The 27,640-nt window shown below is 43.3% G+C and overlaps 2 protein-coding genes across 3 annotated transcripts; one reads left to right on the plus strand and one right to left on the minus strand.

Annotated features, from left to right (window-relative positions):
- Positions 1-537: 537 nt before the first annotated feature.
- Positions 538-27,444, minus strand: GFM1 (G elongation factor mitochondrial 1). 2 transcript variants are annotated; one of them, XM_050902116.1, is made up of 17 exons: positions 27,409-27,444; positions 26,598-26,750; positions 25,120-25,252; positions 24,697-24,901; positions 23,105-23,255; positions 18,222-18,376; positions 17,156-17,240; positions 15,940-16,077; positions 15,178-15,279; positions 14,481-14,537; positions 13,938-14,075; positions 12,882-12,964; positions 4,651-4,813; positions 3,401-3,545; positions 2,752-2,912; positions 1,788-1,841; positions 538-972 (listed from the first exon to the last, which is right to left on the minus strand). In XM_050902116.1, exons 2-17 carry the CDS (start codon positions 26,604-26,606, stop codon positions 841-843), a joined length of 1,911 nt encoding a protein of 636 aa, XP_050758073.1. In that variant the 5' UTR covers positions 26,607-26,750; positions 27,409-27,444; the 3' UTR covers positions 538-840. The 2 variants fall into 2 exon arrangements, with proteins under 2 accessions (XP_050758073.1, XP_050758072.1); XM_050902115.1 differs by lacking the exon at positions 27,409-27,444 and adding an exon at positions 23,843-23,959 and having other exon boundaries at positions 26,598-26,754.
- LXN (latexin) lies at positions 5,596-12,762 on the plus strand. The gene is made up of 6 exons (XM_050902138.1): positions 5,596-5,724; positions 6,737-6,799; positions 7,401-7,575; positions 8,202-8,338; positions 11,312-11,374; positions 12,540-12,762. The coding sequence occupies exons 1-6, from the start codon at positions 5,596-5,598 to the stop codon at positions 12,633-12,635; spliced, it is 663 nt and encodes a 220-aa protein (XP_050758095.1). The 3' UTR covers positions 12,636-12,762.
- Positions 27,445-27,640: the final 196 nt, after the last annotated feature.

A 27,640-nucleotide genomic window follows, 5' to 3' on the forward strand; every position in this document is an offset into this window, starting at 1 on the left:
GATTCCCAAGCTAAGCATCATCAGCAACACGCCCTGTTGATTGTGAGATTCTGGGAAACAGAATCTTTCGTTTGGTCTTCTAACAAAGAGCCAAGAAAGCACAGAAAATAAATCCATGTTGTTCACAGTTTTGGAAAGAGTTAACTTCTACGTATATTATTATCAACTCTTTTCAAATGCTTCGTACCACCAGTGATAAGGAGACGTGGCGACAAGCAAGTTGCACTGACAGACGACTTTGCCCAGTTCGTCAGGACTTTGGAGGCTCCTCGCACTGGTTCTGAAGGGTGCGGAGGGAAAACTGACACTCGTTCTCTGGACTGGGTGCTGTACGTGCAGGAGCTAAAAGATCCGAGCTTGGAGCACGTATGTGAAGACTGCTCAGTACTGGATGATGACTCAGCCCCGGGCCTGTCCAGCAGTTACTAGTTAGCTGAGTCTCCTAAACTAAAATCTTTAAACTTTCAAAAACAGAGAAACTTACAGTTTACACTAGCTAGTTACACTAGCCTAATTACAAAATAACAATGTACCAAGTAAAAGAATAAAATTATTTTAATACAAATGGATTAAGACAAATTTCAAGACAAATTATCATCAGTGTTTTAACATTTATATATTTTGTTAATGAGTAGCATTTACATGTGAACAATTCCGTTGTAATCTCCTGGCGGCTTCTGAGAACACCACAAAGGAAGGATATTATGATGAAATTACAAGTCCCAAGTCCCACTGCAGCCTGCACTTATCCAGCCAGCCATGATTGCTTCCACGGCTTGGGCAACCCAGCTTTTAGAGAAGATTGTGAAAAACCGTTCAATGTACTCAAGAGGAAAAAAGTCAGCTCTTGGCTTTGCCCTTTTTTGCAGGAAGCCGCCCTGTTGCTTCGAGGTATTTGTTAATTATTTCTTCTTGAGTGCTGGGCGAACACGGTCGATATTTACAGTATTCCATTGTATATTCACCCTTTCCCTGTGGAGTTGGAAAACGAAGAGTCAAAGTGAGGAGGCTAAAGGTGTGATCCTATTTAGCAGCAGGTCACACCCTCATCGGTGAAATAACATGCAATAATCACTTACGATGAAGTATCCAAACGCCCTGTACTGAGGCACGGGCGTATGAGATACAAAACCATATAAACAGTATCTGAGCATTGTTTCTTTGACACCAGCCTGTAGGACTGCCGGTGGTTCCCACCTCATCAGTGTGACAATTCTGCTTCAAAACTGAAAACGGTCGCGGTATTAATAACAACCCATTCAAGCGCTCACAGAATACCGGCACTTGCGTGTCATGAGACGTGGGACAGCAAATTTTACGTAACACACAAACTCACCCGAGTCAAACGCATTCAACGAGCATATAACTACAGGCATATATATATATTATTAAAAAAGGACATATTAATAACGTGAGCACTGCTCTCGAAAATCTCTTCTACTTGCAGACATTTGTAACTTAAGGAGTATGCCTAAACTTTTCCAGCCTGTGAATTTAATACGTTTACTCATACCTACCACTTTGTATTACTTCAGACTCTCAATCTCTTCCCTCCTCAAAGCATGAAAGAATTTTTTGGCCAGAAATGACACAGCTAATGACAGCTATGTTAATTAAAAAGAAGTTAAAGTAACAGAAAAAAACTCTAAGGTTATTTTCCTATTCTGCAGTTGTTTTGATTTGTATCGCTTTTACTGCTGCACATGCTATGTATATGATGATGCAAATTAGCACACTTGACTTACAGAAATAAACATGTTCTAGCAAAAAGTACCGAGAGAACTTACCTCTGTGCAAGACCTCAGCTCCGTGGCATATCCAAACATATCATTCAGTGGCACCTAAAATCCAAGCATACCATTCTTGTAAAAACAAGATATTTTTCCATCAACTTTGGGTTACCATCCAATTAATCTCAATTACCATATCAGAGTCAGTAAAATCTGGTGCTCTTTGTAAACAGTACTGATCTAATTATCTGTTTTTGTAAAGTACCTCTTATTTCAACTAATTTATATTCACAATGTGTTTCCAGCAGGAAACCCCAAAAATCTCACAGTTTGAATGCACCAGATACTGGTGTGTCCCAAATTCAGCAATCTGCATCCCCCAGCAAGAGATGGTAACGTCTGAAACATCTCAAGGCTGCAGCTCCAAACACAATTTACGAAGCAGGAGCGACGCAGCGTGTGGTTTGTCGTTAGCTAAGGCTTTGCTGAGATGATTTACCCAACCACCACTGTTAGATGTACACTTCTGTATGACCTAACAGGAGAACATACACGTTTTTAGAAGGGACATAACAGAAGGAACGTTGAAGACAAGTCATTTGCATTTATCTATTATAGGTAATGCAGGTAAGAGCTGAAGGAAGACATCCGACAAAAAGATCTCCCCCCTGAACTCTGCACCTGTACTGCTGCACAGGTTTGTTTCCCCCTGAGGCAGCACAGTCTGCCCATCTCCAGAAACCCCAGTTCTGTTCCTTTCTCTGCCACCGTATGATTTTTAGGTTAGTAAGTCGGCTTCTCTGGAGCAAGACAACTTTATAATAGTTTGCTAATACTGCACGAGACACTGCCACGAGTTGAAAATTAACGTTGCGCTTATCCACTGAAAAACTAACGTCGTGTTTATCCACTGAAAAACCTGGCTCCGTGTTTATGCGTATTAGTCAGTAAGTAAAACAGCAATGAAGTCGAAAGGCAAGGCAAGAACAGAAAAGGTCAGGAACCAGCGAACAACACAAACCTCAGCATAGAGAGTAAAGTAACCCTCTGTGCCGTCTTGTCCTGTGATCACTCCGTGACGGCGATTAATTCCAGCTATCACCGCTCCTTGGAATTCAGTGGGTGCCATCACCTCCACTGCCATAATGGGTTCAAGTATACGCACAGTGGCATTTTCCATAGCTGGAGAAAAAAAACTAAATAATCAAACATCAAAGAACAAGCCTGGTATAACTCAAGATACCCCTATGCATAGCAAAGAAGTGTTTTATGGTTAATGCTAAGTGTTTCTTACATCAGTGGGGGAAAACAATAATCGACTATGTGGAATTCCAGCTCCCCTGCCTTTTCTTCCCGAGACTGTAATGCTGGGAGGCACACAGTTTGATAAAACGTTCTTTTCATACCTGTGTAAGGATGAAGCTATTGGTGTTTCTTTACTGTGTTGTAGGAAAAAAGGATTTCCTTCATACAACTAAAGGAATTATTGTGCCTCCCTCAAAATTTCTGTAAACTCTTGCATATATTCTGCTCCCCACAACTGGCCAAACTTTGAATGTATGTATGGCTACACTAGGCAACAAACGAACCTATAGAAATGAGGTCGTTAAATTTAGCTCCGACAATAAAGAAACCAGCAGGACTACACATTCAAACAACTAGCTTTATACCTTGCTTTAGGGCTCCTTCTCCTGCTCTGACGAAAGAGATTTCATTAGAGTCCACCATGTGATGTGCACCATCATCTAGGACGAACCGGACTCCAGATATCCTGTGCCCTGACACTAGACCTTTTTCACATGCTTCTCGGAATCCCTGTCAAGTAACATCTCAAAGTTAGCAGTTCGTAGACCAAAATGAAGCTTAAAAAAGAGCAGCATTAACAACAGCCTGTAAAAGACATTAAACTTAAAAACCAAAACAACACTACCAAAAAAAAAAAAAAAACCCTTTCACAATTTTTAACAGCAATCCCATATCTACCCAACGGACCTTCTTGCTTGACACATGATGGAAGAACCTAACAGTGGGGAAAACTTTTCATTCCCAAGCACTTGAAAACTTGGTACTATCATTCTTTGGCACCTCAGTTTGATACTGCTATTTCTGAAAAATAGAAATAAGGTAACAAGCTAAGGACAAGAAAAAGAAATGTACTCAGGATTTTGCTTTGCTAAGGCACTGTATGATCAAAACCTGATAGAATGCTCCACGTGGAAAGAACTACTCTAACCACTCGACTGAAGAACAAGATTCTTTTAAGACTGCATGCTTTTTCCAGCATTTGGCAAAAATCTTTTAAGTGCTGCATCATGGACTAATGAAGGAATTATTTTAGGCTGATCCATTATTACAGGAATTCAAAGATTATGCTAGTACTACCTAAAGTTGTATGTGATAAATTATACAGTTACAGAGAGACAGACACAGAGTAAGCCCGCAGAAGAGATGAAAAAGAAAGAATACTTGGTAATTCATGCAGGAAATCTAGCTTAACTACAGCTTCCTACATAACTGGCCTCAGAGAAGTCACCAAAAATGTTACATATTTTGGGGTTAGAGATGAGAATCGCGTGGCCATAATCAAAACCAGAAGAGAGCCATTACAAAAGCAGATTCACCAAAAGGAGGCTTGTCTGACTGTAAGAAAGGAAAGCTTACCTTTTGCTCTGCAGCGCTGCTATGGAAATAGAGCAAGCACACACTACCAAAGAAAACAAACAGCAGCTTCTAAATTAAGTGGAAAACCTAGGAATGTAAGATATTAAGCAAAGCCACACAAATTTGATTCTGCTTCTGCTGAAGTAATGGGAAAAGCCGCCTCGCCTGGGGCAAGACAGTCACAGTAAATGCAGACGGTACAGCAGGAAAACAACAAGAATCAGTATTTCTTACATCATACACACAGACCGCTTTGTACCTTTTCAATAGCGGGCACAAATTGTTTTGGAATATTTGTGCCAATGGTTCTGTCTTCAAACTCTAATTTTGTGTAGTCCTCCGGATCCAGGGGCTCAAGAACGCCTATAACTTTGCCATACTGGCCTGCTCCGCCCGTCTGTTTCTTGTGTGTATATTCAAACCTAAGAACAAACAAATCCCCCCCAGAATACCACGTTACTCATTACACAAACCATGCTCCAACCACAGGTTTCTAAGGAAAAAATTCCCATTCTGCATTTTGCTTTATTCCATTTGGTTACGTGTAACCAAAATGGCTAAGTGCCACGACAGCAGCTGAAACAACAGCTGAGGATATTTAATGCCCGAAGAGGGAGCACCACGGTTCTTCACCTTGCAAGCGGGAAGCTGAGAGATGGTGATGAATTAAATCTCTCAAAAAAACAACTGCAAAAACAAGCCGCTTCTGTGTGTGGCCAGCAACGCTAATAAAGCCCGCTTTCCTCCAGGCTTGTGCTTTTTGTTGACGGAACGACGAGATTTTGTTGTTTCTGCACACGCCTACGGTTTCCACCCACAAAGTACTTCGATGCGAAGTGCAGACACTGAACAAGGGGATAACTGGGAAGAAAACTTCCGAATATGAACCGTTAAATACTTTTTTAAGTGAAACTGCAGGGATCTGAGGTCTCTCTGAAACATCTGCCCCCTGTCCCTCTCGGCTGGGGTGGCCAGGCTCCAGGCTGGGGGGGGGGATACAGGGCACCTCGGCGGTGGGATAACCCCCGGCTGTCACGGCTCGGCCCCGTGGGGTCCCGGTAGGGTCCCCGCAGGGTCCCCACAGAACCCTCGGCCCGGTAGCTCCGGTCGGGGCGGGACGGGACGGGACAGGGCGGCCCCGGCTCCGGTCCCGCTCCGCCCCGGTCGCTTCCTGAGGGAGGAGGAAGCGGCTCTCCCCGCCGCCATGGAGCTGCCGCCGAGTCACTACCCCGCCACCCGGGCGGCGGCGCTGGCCGCCGGCTACGTCTGCTACCGGCGGGGGGGCCCCGGGCGCGGCCTGGCGCTGCGGGCCCTCCGCCGCGCCTGCAGGCAGGTGAGGGCCGGGGGAGGGCAGCGGCCGGCGGGCAGGAGGGTGAAGAGGGCTGTCGTCTGGTTATCTGCTTCCCCAACGGCGGGCGGCGGCTTCGCCCGTCTCCTCTGAGGGACAAACGGGCGGGCTACGACGAGGGCAAGGCCGCCTCAAGCAGGCGACGGCACGTCCTAGAAAATGGTCTGTCTCTTCGCTGCGGTGTGTCACCTCACGGCTGAAAAACCGGCTCCGTTCAGCCATCCGCAGCGCTGCCCGCGGCGAGGCGTGCCGGCAGGCCGCGGCCACACGCACGCCAAGTCTTGCCAGGGGTGTCGGGACGAGCCCCGTTTGTGCCAGTCGCCCTTGGGTTGTTTTGCGAACAGTAAGGGCAGAAAGCGAAGCACGCTTTCTGTTCTCGCCTGTCTCGACGACGCTGCCGCAGGAACCGCGCCGTGCCTGTGGTATTTAATCAAGGCATCGGTCCCTCCTGAACCTCCCAAGCAAACTCACTTAGGAGGAGGATGCTCTTTTCATGACTACCAGGACAGACCAAACTCTCACCACTGATCTGTTCTGGATTTGCCTGGTAAATGTGCTAGAACAGGGGTTATAGCAAAACTAACCTGCTTGCTTAAGTCGTTATTGTAGATATCCAAAAAATACATGACATGATACAATTCATAATGAAGTGCAAAACGGACTTAGTATAAGGAACCCAATTAAGACTCTTAACCTCAGTATTTAACCAAGCAGCACATTATTGGACAGAATCATACCGGGAGCCCAAATACGGCAATTAAGTAGTATACCAGACTAAAAACGGAGGAGGAGGTACTAATCAGATGCTACACCAGGTGCATATTAAATGAGCGATCTTAACACAGCAAGAAGAAATAGAAGAATATCCTAGCTCTGCACGGGCCCTGCAGAGAATGGCACTGCTGCAGCGTGTTTCACAATAACTAGAATATTTTCCACAATGCAAAGTAATTCAACATTTTACAAAATAGATGTTCTTAATGTTTTCCTTATTTAGGACGTCGATGATGTTGGGCGTAAGTACCATCTGGAATTGGTGCTAGAAGACGTCCTTGACAAAGTGAGTTCAGATTTATTTAATTAATACATTCTGTGGGCAGAAGTCGGCACTACTGATGTGTAATAAAAAGCCAATGCTTTATGCTGCTGATCCTAGCTGAGATCAGTGGACACACTAGTTAATACTTGGTACCGTGTTTCAGATATTTCTAAACTGCAAATCAGGAAAAAAAAAAAAAAAAAAAAAAGCTTAACTTTGACAAAAGGGAACCCCCATTTTCTATACCATAAAAGCCCTGAACATCTGGTACCTACCACTGTGACACAAGAAAATGCTTGAGGGATGACAAGGACATTTCAGTGTCATTCAATTTCAAACTGAAGTTATTTGAACCCATTACTCCAACTGAATAGCACAAGTGACATTCTGCAGCACAAGCATTGCCCTTTCTATCACTGCAGAAAAAAACCTGCCCTTATAGTACAGTCACAGAAATACTATGAACTTAACCTTGTCTTAAATAATCAGGAATCTCTATGGGCCAGAGTCAGAGAAAACGGCAACTACATAAAGAAAAAAAAATACATTTTAGAAGTGCAAATTACCAGTATTATATATGTATTTAATCAAATATTAATACACGTAATTAACTCTGTAACAGGACAGCACTGTTAACTGCACTGCTGAGGTTCTTTATCATCTGGGCAACAAAAACATTGCTCCAGGTGTGCAATTCACAATTGAAGGAGAACTTAAGAACACAGATGAAGCAGATAACATGTTCTACAATCGAATCAAGAGCCTGGAAAAAGAGCTCGTGGCAGAAAACATACCAGGTACAAAGAAGCGGTTTGGGCGAGAAGGAAGTTTTTGAGCCAATGTCCTCCACGGCCAGAAGCAAACCTGAGCTCAGCTGGTGGTGGTCCACGATCCATATGGGAGCCCCTACTACAGGAGCCAGGACCGAGGGGGATCAGGCCATTAGCCCTACTCTGAACGCATGCTGCTTCACTTTCTCTTATTCAGGGTGGTGTGTCAATCACAACACTACTAAATTTATTCATCATTTCTGAAATCCAGAACCGACACGTGATTTGCATGTGGCTGTTCTTGAAAACCACCTGCTACTGTTCCCTCTCCCTTTACTAGCATCCTGCTCACTGTTTGTGGCTGTCCTTGGCATAGTACATCAGACACCCCGACTGTAGTACTAGGGTCTGCTCTTACTTTAAAGCAACCCCCTGCCTTGAAGACCTTATAGAATATATGTTAAGAGAAAGAAGTGGGAGGAAAACACGGTGGTGATGCAGCAGCTCTTCCAAGCTTATATGGAAGATCTGTGACACAGCAAGGAACATAAGCGAGTGAATTTAGCACCAAACCCTATTAGGTGATAAGGTTCTGTTAATGGCTGCAACTCCATGAATCTTGCTTAATGTATGCTGTTCATTTTGTTTGCCAGACAGCCACGGCAACGTGTCCCCAGAAATGGAGCCCGTCCGCCTGCTAGCGTGGGTCGCCTCTGGCTACGTGATATGGCAGAACTCAACTGAAAACACTAAGTTCCAACTTTCCCAAATTAAACATGTGAAGCAAGTGGTAAGTTACCATCAGCGTCCTGCAATAAAAATAGTATTTAGGAGCTAAGCAGTTGTGCATGTACTGGACTATAGCTGAAGCTAAGTTCTTAAGCAAGAAACCTCAATTGTGTCTGAACTTCTTGGTCCGGTTTGTTTTTAAGCCAGTGTTTGCTTTTTGTTCCACCTGTCCGTTTCCTCTAGCAAATCATGAAGGGTTTCACTGATGGCTTGAGTGTTAAAGTCATAGAATGGTTTGAGTTGGAAGGGACCTTAAAGATCACCTCGTTCCAACCCCCCTGCCATGGGCAGGGACACCTTCCACTAGGTCAGGTTGCTCCAAGCCCCATCCAGCCTGGCCTTGAACACTGCCAGGGAGGGGGCATCCACAACCTCTCTGGGCAACCTGTGCCAGTGCCTCACCACCCTCACAGTAAAGAATTTCTTCCTAATATCCAATCTAAATCTACCCTCTTTCAGTTTAAAACCGTTACCCCTCATCCTATCACAACACTCCCTGACAGAGTGGCTCCCCATCTTTCCCGTAGGCCCCCTTTAAGTACTGGAAGGCCGCTATAAGGTCTCCCTGGAGCCTTCTCTTCTCCAGGCTGAACAACACCAACTCTCTCAGCCTGTCCTCATAGGAGAGGTGCTCCAGCCCCCTGACCATCTTCGTGGCCCTCCTCTGGACCTGCTCAAGCAGGTCCATGTCTGTCTTATGCTGGGGGCCCCAGAGCTGAACACAGTACTGTGGCGGGGGTCTCACAAGAGCGGAGTAGAGGGGCAGAATCCCCTCCCTCGACCGGCCGGTCACGCTTCTTTTGATGCAGCCCAGGATACGGTTGGCTTTCTGGGCTGCAAACACACATTGCCGGGTCATGTTGAGCTTCAACCAACACCCCCAAGTCCTTCTCCTCAGGGCTGCTCTCAATCCACTCATTGCCCAGCCTGTATTTGTGCTTGGGATTGCCCCGACCCATGTGCAGGACCTTGCACTTGGCCTTGTTGAACTTCATGAGGATCACACAGGCCCACCTCTCAAGCCTGCCAAGGTGTCTCTGGATGGCATCCCTTCCCTCCAGCGTGTCAACCACACCACACAACTTGGTGTCGTCAGCAGACTTGCTGAGGGTGCACTTTATTTCGATCCCTACCCCTCTTCATAAATTTTGCTTATAGAACCTGTGTCTTCTTGGCAAGAGCAGTATTCTATGCTTATTTAGTTAAGAAAATTGACTCTGCCACTTGGAGGTCACCACGTTGACTACAGTTTTATACTACTTTCCTGCCTTTCATCTGTAGTGTAGGCCCAGCTGACAGTATTCTTGCATCTGCATAACATGCATTGGAATACTGTCCTTTATCTCTTGATCTACACTGTGATGTACCAATCAGTCACAGTAATACTGCTGGACATCTCTGCGATAGCCATGTCTAGACAAATAGCAATGGGCTGCACCTCAAATTCAATAAAACACAATCTACATTGGTTTTGTTTGCCGTACTGCGGTCTCCATCCATTTGCTAGTTCACCTCAAAATGCTAATCAAGAAAGAAAATATTGATGTAATTCCACTCTCATTATTAGCTTTTTTACTTTGTTCTTCCCAAACTGACTTTTACTAATTTTTAATTATTATTTGGGGGCAGGGGGGGAACTAAAATTAATTTTTAGTTGAGCTCTTAGACTTGTATTAGCATGATGAGCATCAATTAAGTTTATGATAAGAAAATTGAATTCAGGAAAATGCGTCACAAGACAGGGAACAGAATACTTCAGGATAAAATATTTTCTATTTTCGCTTATTTCTGAGTGGTTACAAGTGATGTGTTTATTTTGAGCACATGTGGATCTGCCCTAAGCTAAGAAATAAAAGTGACTGGCAAATCTCACTATAGCTATTCAAATTAATTGAGTTGTTAGCTGCCACTATCAAGAGGCCTTGCAGACTTCTTGCCTGGAGCAGGCTTAACTGATAAAGCAACTTGCTTTCAGAAAAGTTATAATCAGAGCAAAGTTTTTGGTTTTGTTCTTAAATAAATAGACTTCTACAGATTCTCCCAGTCCTTCTCTGGTCTATTTGGAGAAAATATACTGTGAGTTAAGAATAACTCCTAAAGGGATGTTTTACAACTTTAAATTCAAGGAAATTTAGTATGTAAGCTAGGATAAAGAAGCAGGACTTCGTATTTAGAAAACCCAATATATCAGGAGTCTTCAGAACAGACTTGCAGAGCCTGAGTGTTTTGCCACTCAGAACAGCCAGTGAATTCCCATGAAGTTCTGGGTATGAAGGAAAGGCAGAAACTCATTCTGGGAGCACGATTTGTTAACATTTTGCTCCCTCTGATGGCTATCTTAAAGCAATTCACAGACGCTGGAGGACTGTGCAAAAGCAAGATTTTAAAACCCTCTTTAATAAACCAGATGAATTTAAGGATAAGGCAGACAGAAGACTATTAAACTAAACCAGCTGTCATCGCTCTTTAGTAATTTTGTTCTTTTTCTTTTCCCTGAAGAATAGATATAATAGATATGTAAAGACTACGTTCCAAAGGCCAGCGGGTATTCTGTCGCTCACACAATCACTGATAACTTGTTATCCACTGTAAGGCCTCTGGACTTCCCTCCAAGTCTTATCCTACTGACAGTTTTATTTAGGATTATTTGGGCTAAATTGACACTTTATAGAATCAGGTGTTCCCTTCCCAAATGAGTTCCTGAAGTTGAGATATATCTAGCTTCTTCAAGGGAGGAACTAGCATGGTTTTAAGTTTCACAGTCTCTCAAATGTAATTTTAGAGTTCACGGAAATACAAGAGAGTATCGTTTTGTCATAGTGACTAAGCTCCATCTGCTTTATTTGTTAACACGAGCTGCCAGTTTTGTCTGACATATATCAGAGAGTTTTTATGCTAACTAAAGAGAACTGATTCACTACTTTTAAGGTGGGGGGAAGCCCCAAATTCAGCCCTTTTCATTTTGTCTTTCCAGAAAAGAAGCGATGAATATCTTGAATTTGACTACACGATTCTACTTCACGAAATGGTGTCCCAGGTAAAGTCTTGTTTCTAAAAAGCCTTTTTTTGTTTTAAGACTGCCAACTGTGTAACCTCCAACTCCGCCATGCAGATGGGGCATGCAGATGGTGGGGCGGTCACAGATCGGATGCCTGCAGGTCAGTTAGCAAACAGGGTGAGGTTAGGGCAACCATCGCCCATGTGCCTCAGCGTTATCTGTTTCTGCCCCTATGCAGGCAGGAGATAACAGGCCTCTAACTTGTGTCAACAGACAGTAATTTTCAGCTATTTCTGGGCCTTCTTGGGAATGGCAGAGGTTCAAAATACTGGTTATTCACAGCTCTCTCCTCTTGGGAGATACTATTGCCAAACGGGGCCGGGGATAAAGGGAAGAAGCAGCTGCCAGCATCCTGGACTGCTGAGCTGCATTCCAGCTGGAACTGCAGAGTGCTTCTACGCTAGAGGACAGCAGTGGTGGACCAGTACACAGAGGCATCGTCTACCCCAGTAGCTCACAGAAGAAAGCAGCAGAAACTTTGGTTCCCAGAACAGTATTTACATTGTGTGCTAGTCTCCATCATAATTTTGCGATCTGAGCAAGCGTTTTCATAAGAAAAACGCAGAAAATTTCAAAGAGAAGTTCTTGATTGTGCAACCTCCTGTAATAAATCATCCACTGATAACAATCAGAGATCTCACTCCCACTTCTAGCTCCGCTGCTTCCTACCCCACTGCACTCTCAGTTAAGTTGGGGCATCTATAGTGTTTTTAGTTCCTAAGTTTTCTCTGACGAAAAATTCCTGAGAAGTAGTAGCTAACTAATTGCAGACCAAAAGCATAGGTTCTTCATTGTGCTCTGTTTGGTGAAGGGCAGGTGTCCCAAAATATCAATAGCACTAACAGTAAGAGGGGTAATCCAACATAGATGTGCTTGAGCTGCAAAACTTGCCTAGATGAAAGAAAAATGTAGTTGCAGCAGCATGGAGCACAACACAGGCTGAAAAAAAGCTTGCAGGAGAACCAGATATTTGGACAGGTCACAGGACTGCGTGTCATAGTGCTTACCCTGCGCTGTTACTGGTGCTTGATCAACCTACTTACAATCAGCCCAGGTACGGCTATATTACAGCAGTCAATTCCCCTTCAGTATTGTTCAAAGAAAATACCTTCTCACTTTCTACAGTTTTATTTTCTACCCACAGGAGATCATTCCCTGGCAAATGACAGTTCTCTGGCACCCACAGCATGGTGTTCAAGTCACACAGGACAGCCGTCAGCCAAAACACGCATCAGAATAACGGACCACCTGATACCGCAACGAAAGAAGCTCAAATGCTACAATAAGCATTTGAAGGGAGGGCAGATAAGTTGATGAGGGTGGATATGCAATCAAGGTACAAAGAATAAAGTCCTTCCTCAATTAAACTTCTCCTGTACGTTGTGCTTTGATCTCATAATCCAAAAGGCACTTTCTCTGCTACGTAATCAAATTCTGCATCGAAATAAATTTAAAAAAAATCTCTGTTGCCAGAGCAAATACTTACGGCACAGGTGCAGAGATGTTCTCCCTAAAGGCAACTTTTGGCTTTCCCATGGTGCAAGGGCAACCATATTCTCTTTCCATTCGCTGCAGGAAAAAAAACCCAGAATGAAATACAGCGTTGTTGAACAATACATTGGAAATTATTTTGTTTACAGATCTTTCTGAAATGAGAAACTTTATCAGGGTTAACCAGTTTTTTGGTTTAGGGCTGGATTGATTTTTGGGGTCTTGGTGGGGTTTTTTTTGTTGTTTTTTTTAAACGTTACAAATTATTCACTGTCATTCTGCAGTCATCCTTGTTTAGGGGCTATAGCTTTAGATACAGGAAAAGGGAACAGCATTAATTATTTTACTCAAATTTAAGTTTTCCAAGACAAAAACCATCTTTTCTTCATTCTGTCAACATTTCAGACACATCTATTGTGTTAGACTAAAATAAAGTATAGACATCAACTTGAAAGAAACAAATAAATCACTGTAAGTAACTATTCCCTCCTGCCTGCATCATCTCTTATTACGGAATGATACATTTAAAAACACAGAAACAGGAGTATTTCACTCTCCTGTAGGACATCGCCAATGGTAAAATTCATTATAAGCAAAGGCTGCTAAAGCAAAGCGTAATGCTTAATAAATTTTTTATGGATTTGAACCAAAAAGTAAAAATGTTCCAGGCAGAAGTTTCATTTAAATAGTGTACAAGCCTTCAAAATAGAACCAATGGTCAGAAAGAATCTTCAAAAGTTGACTAAGAAGTTAAGCTCTTCCCTAAGCAGCTTTAATTAATGCCACAGTGCTTTCTGCTAGGAAGATCTCAAAATTGTTGTCACAATGTTGACATAACCTTGATTTACACAAAAGCAAGTGGAGCTGTACACCTCCAAACATCTTGTGAACTTGACATACGCTTAGGCACCCAATTACAAAACTGGGTGTAAAGGCCGGCATCAGTTAGCCCATCTGCAGATAGATTTTGGTCTCAGCCAGAAAGGAAGGAGAATTCTTCGTTGGGAAAACAGTCAAAAGCAAAGTCCATGGAATCTGCTTTCCAGATTACCTGGGCATAGATTTCCAAGTGCAGTTCCCCCATTCCAGAAACAATGGTCTCTTTGCTCTCATCATCAAAATGGATTCTAAAAGTGGGATCTTCCCTTGTAAAGCGGTTCAGGCCTTTTGAAAATTTATCAAAGTCATTCTGAAAAACAATTACACACAAGAAAACATTAACTCAACGTCCAGAAGTCACACAACAAAAAGGCCTCAAATTTTCCTATCAACTGCTTAGCACTTCTACTCTCATGAGGTTATTTTCTGAGACACAGCCATACATTTATAAGTGTATTTATCCCTCCAGTTACTTCAAGTCCATGTTTACCCAGGTCAAAGACATGCATCTTCTTTATAGCTAAGTGATACCATCTAACGCGGTCACATGCTGAGTTATCTGAATGATACCTTCTGAAGTGCTTCGGATAGAACATTTTAAACACTGCTCGTTTTAGTCTGTGGTTCCATATTTAACTGCTAACCTGCATAAAATTATAAAAGCAGCAGAGGAAAGGTAACTCGGTCAGAAAAAGGTTGATTCATAGGCTCCTACCTTGTTGGAAGGCTTCATAGCTACTGAAATGACAGGATCAGGGATGTGAATTGATTCCTGCAACGACCATAAAGGAAGAGATCATACAATCGAGTTCCACTACACCTGGTGATGTAATTTCTCCAGAAAAGTCTGGGCAGAAGAACTCAGGGTTACAAACAGGGATGACTGTTTTACTTATCTAGCTTGTATCTAGTACCATAGCCTAACAAAATGATGTAACTCTCCTGAGGATTACTACAAGGCTATAATGTAACGCATGCCCTACTGCCAACCACACTATTTCCAACACTGTTTCTTAGATGTAAGATGATATCTGGATTTCACACTGGTTAGAAGACTCTGTTTCCTATCAGATTTGGTAAATATATATAGAAATAAAACTGATCTATTTAAATACATATACAAATACATAGCTTAATACTTTTGGGTAACAGCATCCAATTCTAACAGCCCAGAACAGTTTGCTAACACTGAAGTAATATTTGATGTCAAGCGTAGGAAACAGGTGTGTATCCCTCTTGCACATACCATACTTCTATATATTCAGGCTCCTTGAGGTATAACAATCACAAAAAATATTTGCGGTTGCATATACGTCAAAAGATATTTAAACTGAACAAATGATTACAAACTTTTACAACAAAATCCTGGTGAATTCAATGCATGAGGCATACAGATGAAAAGGTGTACTCACCATGGAAACGTCAGTACTAGTTTTATCAGTGAACGTATCCCCACTAGCACAATCAATTCCAAACAAGGCACATATGTCTCCTGCATAAACTTCATTCACATCCTTAAGAAAGAAAAGTTTACTATTTAGATAACACTGAAAGATATATTACAAACTACACCTGGTTTTAAGAAGATATATAAATACTGTGTTTAAAAGCTTGAAGTTAAGCTCCTTTGAAAATTCCAATCTTCTCTCTCTTTATTCAAAGCACAAAAAGGAGACCTCAGCTTGGATGCTAACTTATTCTAGTTTAAGGATGCGAAGCAAGCAACATACTATGTTTCCAGCAGTCCTGACCCAGCTATAGAGTTCAGGAATCCTAAACAGGAAAGGGTAGTATTTGCAGCAGTTTGAGAATCAATTCTTAGTTCAAGAATTGTATTCAGTAATCACATGGAAGAAAACTTTTTTGTGTATTTTGCCAATCCTATTTCCCCTCTCCCAGAAGTATGGAATACAGGGATAATACCACAGCTGGCTTTCTTTAGCTATCACCTCAAAGCCATTTTGTAATGCTTCTTGGGCAAAGACTCTTCCACTTCAGTGGAAATAATACACTAGAGATCATTCCAGTTTCTTGTAGAGCTCTAGTAAGTGCTACAGGCAAGTATGAATTAACAACAAAAGCAGAAATTTGACATATCACATCATTCAGAGATAGCTGAAAAGCGAGGAGTGGCTCAAAAGGCAATCGGTGTGGATTGTACCTCTCACGCTCACCTCCATGTTGTCTGAATGCATACGGACAAGTCTTTGTACACGCACTCTCTTCCCAGTCCTAGTGTTATATATATAATCAGATTTCTTCAGCATCCCCTGATAAACTCGAATATAGGTTAATTGCCCAAAACGGCCAGCCTGGAATCAAAATTCATTAAAAATCAGATATAATCATTCTGGGAGTCAAGACCACTACCATTCAAAGCATCATCTGCACTGACTAAATGTTTCTGTTTTGAATTTACACACTAGACATGTAAACGAAACTTTCTTTAACGTAGTCTCAGCTTTCACTTGGCTCTGGAACGGCACTTGGCATCTCCTGGCAATTTTCTTTACTTCACCAATTTTACCACTCCTAAACCTGCCCAACAGAGGCATACATTAACTAGCAATTTGGTCAGCCACCTTCCATATGAAATCTGAACTGCTACTCTCTAGGTAGCAAACAACTTCTTTGGTTAAAACTGGGTACTTTCTCCTCTCCAACTCTCTCATGTTCCATTGTTTTCAACTTCAAACAAAACCAGGATTCTCCTCTGAAAGTATTTGAAATAAGCCCACGAAACCCGCAAATGTTCACGTTTTAACTAAGAAAATCATGAAGCATTTGAGGCACATAACCCATTTTAAAACTTCCAAATTGGCAGTGTTTGATACATCTCTGGATTTTATGGATGAAACCAGTTTTTTAAAAGAAGTTAAATTTAAATTGAATTTAAACATAAACTGATTTTAAAGTTTGTTCGACATACGTTTTGGTACTACCATCTGTTTCGACTCACTCTATTTACTACTCAAATCACAAATAATGAATCTGGATACCTTCCTTTCTCCTTCAGGGTTAACACAATGTGAGTACAACTTTTGCTCCACAGAGGTCAGATACTGGTAGTGTGGGAAACTTGCAAGCAATTGAATAAAGTCAGCTAGGTAACGTTCTGGGCATCCGTTCTCTAGAAACTTTCAGTTCAGCTTTACCATATACACAGTGACCAAGTAAAAAAGCCATCACACGCACAAATCGATACACTGAAAATACAAAGCTTTAAATATGTGCTTTTCCCCAAAAACGAAAGGCACTTCCCAGGCATTAACGACAAGCCACCAATAGCTCAGTGCGAGCAGGACTTGCGTACACCACCAACTCTTGCAGGAAATGCCCTGCTTCTCTACTGGTTTTGCTGCATTAGAAAGGAAAACATTAACAGCTTACCTCCAGTTTAAAAGCAAGGCCTATAAAAGGTTGGGAATCATCTCGAGCAGAGTTCAACAGGAACTTGGTTTTGTCCTCAGAATCCCTTAAAAAAAGGGATGGAGAGGGAGTTTATGTTATGAATCAAACATGGCAGCCTCCTCTAAACATGAGCCCAACCTTAGAAAATCCCAAGGGCCTTCAGTTTCACAGGTTTAAAACAGAGACTTAAAGATGCTCGCATATGTAGCTCCCATATGCTCAGAAAGTATCTCAGAGAAACTGCAGCAGATCCCACAAAGGAGGTCAAAACTATGACAAATATCACTAGTCCTTCATATCATCCAACTGTTTTGCCATGAAAGCAATTAATCGTACACTCAGACACAACTCATGAGCAAGTCCAGTTTTAGAGTGAAGAAAGAGACATAGCAGTAACTCTTCTGATAATGCTCATGAGCCACATGAGAAATTTTAGTCTGTCTTAGCAGGCAGACGTTAGGGGCAGAGAGGCACAGCAGCAGTGAGGACTCAAAGCCAGGTAACCGCTGAGAGAAAAAGTCATAAACTGTATTTATTAGCATCATTTCTGCTTAGCTGTGATTATACTGTCTGAACAATTCAAACACATTAAAAAGACCTGACAGCCACCCCTAAGCCATAAGTGGAATGTTAAGGGCTATTTACTGGCTCTAATGTTGGGTTTCAGGCTTCTTAATTGTGAAAGCACATCTACTTCAACAAACATGTCCAAACAATAAAATGTTGTTTATACATTTCAGATGTGCTCTCTCCTCTACTGCAGGCATGGTTTTAAGGGTTGCCATTAATTTCTAAAGAACTATCTCATCAGATAATAATTTTTCAAATTTAACATTTAATGTGTGTTAAAAATACCAGTATAAGCAGTAACCCTCAAACGAGAGATGAGCTTTTAGTTTTGGAAGTTTGTGCAAAATTATGGTGGCATTATTTAATACAAATGGTAAATGATCCGTGTATTTTGTCAGTAATGTTTCCTGCTACATGTTACACTGCTTTGAAACCCAATTCCAAGACCACTTCGTATGCTCACGAATATACTTACCCCTGGTTAAGAATAGCGTAGTTCTCAACCTCAGAAGGATTGGGGAGGTATTCCAGGACAGCATCCAGCAATGGCTGTACTCCTTTGTTCTTTAAAGCACTTCCCACGAGTACTGGGGTAAAGGACTTCTTCAGCGTTGCTCTTCTGATTGCAAGCTGAAAAACATCAGTGCATTACTCTCCTCCTGCAACAACTTCAGGAGTCTGACGCAGTACTAACCAAGCAGCAGTCTAGGTTCTCTCTCTCTCTGCTGGTTATCTCTACTCCTGGAGTAAAGCAGCCGCTCCCACACAGTCTCCTGTACAATCCCCTACGCAAGAGCTTCCCATAAAACAATAACAAATCTGTTCTAACACATTCCAGTCAGATTTGTCATTATCTCAACCCGTCGTGCCCCACGTTGGGCACCAAAAAGGACTGTCATGGTTTAACTGCAGCCAGCAACTGAGCACCACACAGCTGCTCGTTCGCTCCCCCCACCCAGGGGGATGGGGGAGAGAATCGAAAAAAAACCCAAAAAACCTCGTGGGTTGAGATAAAGACAGTTTAATAGGACAGAAAGGAATGAAAATAATGATAATGACAATAATAATACTAAAAGAATTAGAATACACAAAACAAGTGATGCACAATGCAATTGCTCACCACTCGCTGACCAATGCCCAGTTAGTTCCCAAGCAGCGATCCACCCCTCCCAGCCAACTCCCCCCAGTTTATATACTGGGCGTGACATCCTATGGTATAGAATATCCCTTTGGCCAGTTTGGGTCAGCTGTCCTGGCTGTGTGCCCTCCCAGCTTCTTGTGCCCCTCCAGCCTTCTTGCTGGCTGGGCAGGAGAAGCTGAAAAATCCTTGACTTAGTATAAACACTACTCAGCAAGAACTAAAAACATGAGCATGTTATCAACACTATTTTCCTACTAAATCCAAAACACAGCACTGTACCAGCTACTAGGAAGAAAATTAACTCTATCCTAGCTGAAGCCAGGACACTTGCTCACCAGAATTCTACAGAAGTGTGAGATTTTTTTCCCCCTCATCTTAAATTCAACTTAAAAATGAAAATGCCAAAGATAAATATAACAATAACCCCAAAATACTCAGAAAAAGTTTCTTGATTCTCTGCTGGTGAAGTCAGGATTCTTCACTTCTGTTTTAGATGTCTCATTCCCCCTATTTAGTTATGTTGGGAAACAATACACGTTTAAATTCGTGAAAGTAAGGTGAGATGCTTCAATATCTTTAAACTATGGAAAACTCTTCTGAAAGAGGAAGTTAGGTAGGGAAGGGATATTTGGCTAAGTGCCATGCTCAAAGAATCATCTTTTTTTGATGAAGAATGTTTCAAAAGCACAACAGAAGAACCTATTCACATTCACCTACAGACCTGCTGAAGTTGCACCGTCTTGGGAATCTTCCCAGGATGTCCTAGCAAACTGAGCAAGATCAACTAACTGCACAGTGATCTTGTGCTTATTCAGTGCCTTTCACCCAAGCATCACACGACGTTGCAAAGCATAACCGAGCAGCAACAACTTCCGTAACAGTGATCGTAGCCGTCTTCCATAAAGGTGGACGGAAGCTATCTGTCCCCCTCCCCACCCTGCAATTAATTACTGAAGCCAAGATTGCCACCTCGGTCCCACCTCTCTCTGCCACTAGAGGATGCCATCTCCCTACGCTTACCGAGGCCCTCATTCCAACCGAAAGCAGCTCCTGTCTTCTTTGACAAGCTAAAAGAAATGAATTCTCCTTGACAGAGCAAGATAGTTAACCACATCATCTAATCTGGGAGTACCCCAAGACAGCCAGTTAAGCTATCTTCATAATTAACAGAGAGAACAGTGGTTCCTTAAATTTGTTGATGTAATGACTTCACAAAAATAATACAAGGAAAAAATCCTACATCAACAATTCTGCTCATCTAGCCCATGTCTGTTCTCATATACCAGAGCGCTGGAAATACGGCTGTGCTGATGCCTGGTGTTTTTACTCGGCCACATGTTTTCAAATGAAGCAACACGACTGCAATTTATCCTCATCAACAATTACCTTGGGGGAAAAAAGTAATTTTATTTTCACATAAAGATTATTGTCACTGAGCGCCCCACTGAGTACCTGGGGCACATCAGTTCCTTGAGTGTAGCATTATGGATAGCAGCAAATTAGGTGATGTTTAAGCAGCTGATCTTCAGCAAACATCATATGCTACGACTGTGGCATCCAGGAGTGATACTTAGCATCATTTCCACAAAAAGATATTTTCAGTGGAAACTTGGCTGCTGGCCACTGAAAGAAAATCCATCTTCAGGGACATATTAGTACAAATTAACCTACATCTGCAATACTATAGCCATTAGAGCTGTAATTAATTGGCTTTCAGAAGTGGGAAGCAGAAGCATGCTGAACAGACAAATTTATCTTGGTAACAGGCTTCCCTCCCAGCAGGAGCTATCAAGAATAGCTTCCTGCTAAAAATCTCTCACCTCTTACAGCAGCACAGCGTATGCACATTGATACCAATCCCTCTGCCAGGTGAAGGACAGATGCTTACAGGTCTCTAAAATTGCTATTACATTTCTGTCTTTATCAAAGTGAGAAGGGCTGCTTTGTAAGAGGAATAGCTCAGGCTTCATAAAATAATATTTAATTACTGGAATAACTAAATGCCTCGTTATCAATAAGAGATATATTTGCTTGGTACTTTCAAAAAAAACCCTTGTGCTTTTGTCTCAAGCCAAGTTGGGATATACAGATTCCTGCATACTCTTCCTAGAGACATTAATTACCCGTAAATCACCCATACAGCCAAACCAATTTTTAAAAAAAACCACCTCCAAACCCAAGGTTTGTACCAGAATTAAAAGCAATCAAAATTTAGGGGTTAGGAAGATTCAAATAAATAAACCTTAAGGGGACTTGCAACACCCATCAGCTTTGAGGGTCTGCCAGTCCTCTATATCCCAACAGATAAGAGTGGGCAACTTCCAGGAAAGCAAGCACTGCAAACGCTATCAGGGAAAGGGCTACTGCACAGAGGCCAAATACTCAGAAAAGGACTTAAATATTGGAGCGATGTTTGAAGTAGCAACCTCAGTGATCACGTCTGACTCGAACTCAGCTGGCCTAGCAGGCTCCACTCAGAGTAACAACTCCTCCTTATAACATGTCTCAATTCGGCTTGTCTTCTTCAGCTACCAACTGAAGCACCCAGCTGCAGGCAAAGAAAAGCAAAAGGAGGTAGCAAATGCCATGTCAGGCAGGCTCCAGGCCCCGGGGAGACTTCGTGCAACACCACTGCTCAAAGACAAGCCGTGCTAGCTCCAAAAGCAGCTCTCTTAGAAAAAGCAGTCTGCCTACAAGGCTTCTCCCACTGCAACAGGCTCTTCAGACCTCGCTTTTTTATTTAATCATGTTAAGCAACTGGTCTCCTGTAGCAGTTCCAATTTTTGACTAATTAATAACGATGAACAGCACGCACTAGAAGATTACTGCTCAAGTTAACTTCCAACACTAGCAAGAGGTGGTGGCAAACAGCAAGATGCATCACACAAATCCTTGCACCGAGCATGCATTAAGAGCAAAACCCAACCATGTTGAGATCAGGCCTGCAAACCATACAGCCCTCAGCGTGGTTCCCTTACGCTACCGTCTGCCAAGACACAAAGCCCCGCAGACCGCTGCATGTCAACAGCTACACGTCGTCGTCTTGAGTTACATACCTAGCCCATGGGGCTGTGCGGTAAATGCAAACCAGCTTAGCACTTCTTCTCTAAGGGTACGTGTCCTCAGATTACCTTTAAGCTCACGGCACAGCAGAAGCAGGTCCACGTGTGGCACAGGCTCTCTCATGCTCACACCAGGATAGCCACGCTTTTGCACCTGTGCTGACTAAAGCTAATACCACAGTAACTCAAGGGGCATCATTAGTCAACCACAAACCTTAAAGGGACTGCCAGCCCACGTAACAATCCGCTATGGTACATGTAAATTGCCAAGTCTGACATAAAACAGCCTAAAAGAAGGAATACACGTTAGTCTGCTGTCCAGCCTCCACGGAACCGCACAAGCGGATCTCATCCTGGAGCGAACAGTGGCAGGACTTGCATAAAGACTGCACAACTGAAGCTCATCCTCCCAGGCCTCCCTACCACCTTTTATTCTGTGGACATGCGCTTGAAGAAACAGTGATATCAAACTGTCATGAGAACAAATAATTTTCAGTCTACTGAAAATTTCAGATTTCAGGCCATCTGATTACTGCTGTGAGCATCCTTTTATGTTGGCATGTTTGCCATTTGATAGCTGAAGTATTTCATGAAATAAATCATGTATCAATTTTTTCCCCTCTTTCAAGAAATGCAATTCTCTTTTTTTAGAAAATTGTATTTTGACCTGGATTCTTTTCCTCTGGAGTCTCCAGGTAAAGCCATTCTAGTTCCCTTCTAGTGTATTGCTCTTTTCACTTCAGATGTAATCAGTGCAAATACAAAACAAGGCAGGATTTCCTAGGCACAAAGACGACTTACAGCATCTCAACAACTGACTTGCTGTGGGACACGAAGCAAGTCATAGCCATCAAGTTGTAACACGGGCAAGGCAACAGAATGACAACAATGACTAGACGCACCTTTGAGCTATTTGCTGGTCCCTAAAGGGCACACACAAGCTCAGACTTTCCAATGCAAATCCAAAAACAAATTTGGAATGGGCCCTCAACAGGGAGTGAAGCGGGACTCCACCTGTGGGAGGTGACACTCATACCAGAGAACTCAAGCAAACAAAATTTCTTCAAGACATTTTTTATTGGGGGGAGGGGAAGGATAGGGACACAAAAGAGTGAGGTAACAGCGCTACAGGAAGAAGAATCACAATGAAGTTACCTTTAACTCAGCAGCTGTAGGAATCTTTTCTTCCAAAAACAGCTCCCCAAGTTGATCATCAGAGTTAGCAACACATTCGATCAATTCCCGACGTCTCTCTGCAGCCTCAGCTCTAAACTCAGCTGGAATTTCATCATACCGAAGAGTCTGGCTACACATACATAAATAACATAACCACTCTAAAGGAACCACGGGAATCAACTTTTCAATCACTAATCATTGTTATGACCAGCTTGACCAAGAAAAATTCACTGTTGACATGGATATTGAAAAAAAAAAAAAAGATCACATAAGAATATCAACATGTTATCTTTGATGCTTTGGCAGGAGAGGGTTTCTTCCCGCTCACGGTAGGAGTTTGCAAGGATTCAGGATAAGCTGTTCAACACCCTCACCCACATCTTATCTTCATCCCTGTAAGCTCGCGCCAAACATACACTATCAGTTCCCGTTATGAAGCAAGTCTCCTATTTCTCAGGGTGGCAAGCGCGGCTACCACCCCTTCACACTACTGCAGTTAGCAAACAATTCGCACTGCAGCTACCCATCACTAAACCTGACCCTGCAGAACCATTTTGCTGTAACTTGGAAAGCTGAAGGGTGATACCTCAGCCCTAGCACAAGCCACATCCCTAACTTTCCAAATAGCAAGCTTTTTCGTCTCTGAAGAGAAACTACAGGTAGTTCCTCATACAAAGACTAGCTCCAGCTAAGAAATATGCAAGTTTCAAAACTTACCCAAGTGCACCGTCAAAATATATAGCTTTTTCTTCAATAAGATCTATAAGTCCTTTAAAGTTTCCCTCCAGCCCAATTGGAATCTGAACAAAAGCTGCATTGTGTTTTAACTTGGACCTGAAAAAGTGAGCAAATATAAATTAGTTCAAGAAAAAAAGTTGTTTCCATATATGTGCTCCAGATGGTCTTTGAACAACATCCCACTCCTACAAAATCACTATCTTTTGTTCTTTGGACAGTGCCAAAAACCTACCAACGCTGATGAAAAATGCCTACTTGCATTTTAACCTGAGTGACTGCCAGCCCTCTATATCCCAACAGATACAGTGAGCAACTTTCATGGGAAAGAAGGCAGTGCAAACTGGTTTCAGATTAATTATTTGATTATGGGAGTTGCTTCTCCCTTAATGCATATTAATGCATGTATCTCACAGATCAAATTAGGCACAGAAAGACTGCAGGTAAGGAGCAAGCAGGAGTTCTGGTATCTGAACTAGAAACTGTCCAACCCTATGTCATCTCCCTGCTGTAAGGTACAGCACGTTTGCTACCAGGATCTAGGAAAACTGAAAAGGCTGTTTTCAAAGTGGCTCTAAATATAGTTCCGTCAACAAAATAAGTATGAAAACCCCAACTCTCGGTCACTGCAAGCCTGGACTGACACTAACGTTTGTTTTTCTTGAGAAAATGGAGACTTGTTATAGATCAGATCAAGACTTAACCTCAAGTCAGGTATTATCCTCCAAAACTGCAACTACAGATCCCACAAGAGAATGCTTTTCAATAGTCTTAGTATTAACCTGCTATGTGAATAGTTCAGAATTATTTCACAAATAACTTTAAATGATAAATACCTCAATTGTTGTACTGCTCTGGTTGGACTAGAGCCCAGTCTGTCCAGTTTATTGATGAACGTTAAAAATGGCACACTGTAACGTTTCATTTGCCTGTTGACAGTTATCGTCTGGCACTGGACTCCTCCAACAGCACAGAGAACCAGAATAGCTCCATCAAGAACTCTCAAAGATCTCTCCACTTCAATTGTGAAGTCCACATGTCCTGAATAACAAAACCCCCCCGTTATTCATAGATGATAAAAAGTAATGAGAAATTGTTTTCTCACACATGCAGAAAAGAGCAACAGCCAACAGACTCAGTCTCCAGCTACACAGAGTCACGTTAGCTCAACTTGAGTGACTAACAAACACAAAGATGGCACCATATTCTTTGTATCCACGAAGGAACAGCAATCGTAACGCATTCAGAACTATCATTACCTGGTGTGTCTATGATGTTGATGTTGGTGTCTTTCCACATGGTGTATGTTGCTGCAGACTGAATTGTGATTCCACGCTGTCGCTCTAGCTCCATGGAATCCATGACAGCTCCAACTCCATCCTTACCTTTCACCTTAAGAAAAAAGAAAAAAAAAAAGAAGAAAAAAAAAAGAAAAAAAAAAGGAAAAAAAAAAGAAACAGAAAAAATTTAGTCCAAGGGAGTTTACAAGAATTTTGCATGTGCAGGAGTGATGCTTTATATACTGAGCATCCTCTTTCATGCAGTGAAGAAAAGCAGACATGGCAGAATCACTTATAATTCTTGAACTACAAACAAGTTTGATTTTTTTTGCAGCTTCATCTACAACTTTAATGTATTCTGCTGTCCGGAGGATCACTGCTGAAAAAGGTTATCAGAAATCTGTGGGAAATTATGCTTCACTGTGAATTTAGCAAGATAACATACCTGAAGCTAAAAATTACATCCCTATGTTCTCTGTTTCTCACAGTCATCTTTGACTACATCAAAAGAAACATCTATCTTCCATTGTATATTTACCATGGAGAAGGTAAAGGAGTAGTAAGTCTTGAAATAAGCTTTGAAGTTGTCCTGGTTTTGGCTGGGACAGAGTTAACTCTCTTCTTAGTAGGTGGTACAGTGCTGGGTTTTCGATTTAGTGTGAGAATACTGTTCATAATATGCGGATGTTGTAGTTGTTGCTAAGTAGTGCTTATCTTAAGGATTTTTCAGTTTCCCATGCTCTGCCAGCAAGCAGGTGTGCAAGAAGCTGGGAGGGAGCACGGCCAGGGCAGCTGACCCGAACTAGCCAAAGGGGTATTCCATACCATGGAACGTCATGCCCAGTATATAAACTGGGGGGAGTGGGCCGAGAGGGGCGGATTGCTGCTCGGGCATCGGTCAGCGCGTGGTGAGCAACTGCATTGTGCATCACTTGTCTTTTCCTGGGTGTTATTTCTTTTTTTTTTTGTTATATTCCTTTTCATCACAATTATTATTATAATATTATTATTATTAGTTAGTAGTGTATTTTATTTTACTTTAGTTCTTAAACTGTTTTTATCTCAACCCACGAGTTTTACCCTTTTTCCCCCCCTCCCTCCTCCCCATCCCACTGGGAGGGGGGAGAGGGAAGCAGCTGCGTGGTGCTTAGTTGCTGGCTGGGGTTAAACCACAACAGAAGTGTTCTGAAAGAGGGAAGAACGCTGCAGTAAAGGAGAGATTACTTTCTATCCCCTTGCCCTCTGCTTATTGTTAAAGGGGCATGGAGGAAACCAGAAGATTTTTAGGATTCCTTCTCCAGCTTGGCCAGAAGAGCCTCACCGGGCCCACCAAGCGTAGCTCCCTCATCCCACGTGCTACACCGTGCGGACGAACAAGTCACAGCAACATCGCAAAGGCACCCAGCACGCTCAGCCCACGAAGAGCAGCTCTGCTGCGGAGTCCTCTGAAAACTGACCTCGTGCATTTGTGCTATCCTGCCCGTATAGAAGAGGATTCGCTCCGTTAACGTCGTCTTCCCCGAGTCGATGTGGGCCGAGATCCCAATGTTGCGGATCCTCTCATTGGGAAGGACTCCTGAAGAACAGTGCCTGCAGCAGTTCAGGAGAAACTGCAAGGCAAGAGAAGATCGCTGTTTTAGTCAGAAGCACATCAAACGCAGCTCACTGTACCGACAAATAAATTCCCAGTCAATTAGCTTTTCTATGGCAAATAGGTCATTTATAGCAAAACGCCCTTTCCAAGCACCCACAGGGTCACCTCAAAGCTCTCCACTGCACTCGAAGAAACCAGGCAACCCCTCCAGGCCAAGCCCGGCTTTGCCAGTCCCGCCTTTCAAACCCTGCCGTTACCTTCCCAGCCCACCCTGTTTTGCCTCCCGTTCATTTGACCGAGTGGCTGCGCGTTTGCCTGCAGCTGATGCGGTGCTTTCGGACAGGTCTGTCCCCTCCCTGCCACCATCCCCTTCTCCCCAGCTCCACTGCCTCCCTTCCCGCCGCCTCGGTAACGGGGGAGACCGACACGGCCCCGCGACGGGCCCGCACCGCCCGCCTGCGCATCCTGCACGAACCCGACATCTTGTGTCCGGCCTCCCCGCGGTCAGCTCATCCCCACGCCCGCGGGCGGGCTCGGCCCTCGCAGGCTTCGCCGGGGCCCCGAGGAGCCGCGTCCCCGGTCCTCCTCCTCCTCCTCCTCCCCAGCTCGCCCGCGCTGTCCCCCCCCCGCTCCGCAGCACCCGCCACCCCTCACGAAATGGCCGCGGCCGGTACCTGCTGCCGCCGTTGCTGCTGCAGGCGCCTCCGCGCCAGGCCGGCCCGCAGCACCCGCAGCATGGCTGCCTCCTGCCGCCGCCGCCGCCGCCGAGGTCAGCTCGCCGCCGCTTCCGGGGCGCCGCGCATGCGGAGCGGGGGAGCGGGCCGCCCTCCCCGGGTCAGTGGCGGGGAAAGGCCGCCTTCTGTCAGGGGGGGCTTCCACACGTAAAGGTGGGACCCTCAAAGAAAT

Source organism: Gymnogyps californianus, chromosome 10, assembly GCF_018139145.2.
Source record: "Gymnogyps californianus isolate 813 chromosome 10, ASM1813914v2, whole genome shotgun sequence".
NCBI classification, from domain to species: domain Eukaryota; kingdom Metazoa; phylum Chordata; class Aves; order Accipitriformes; family Cathartidae; genus Gymnogyps; species Gymnogyps californianus.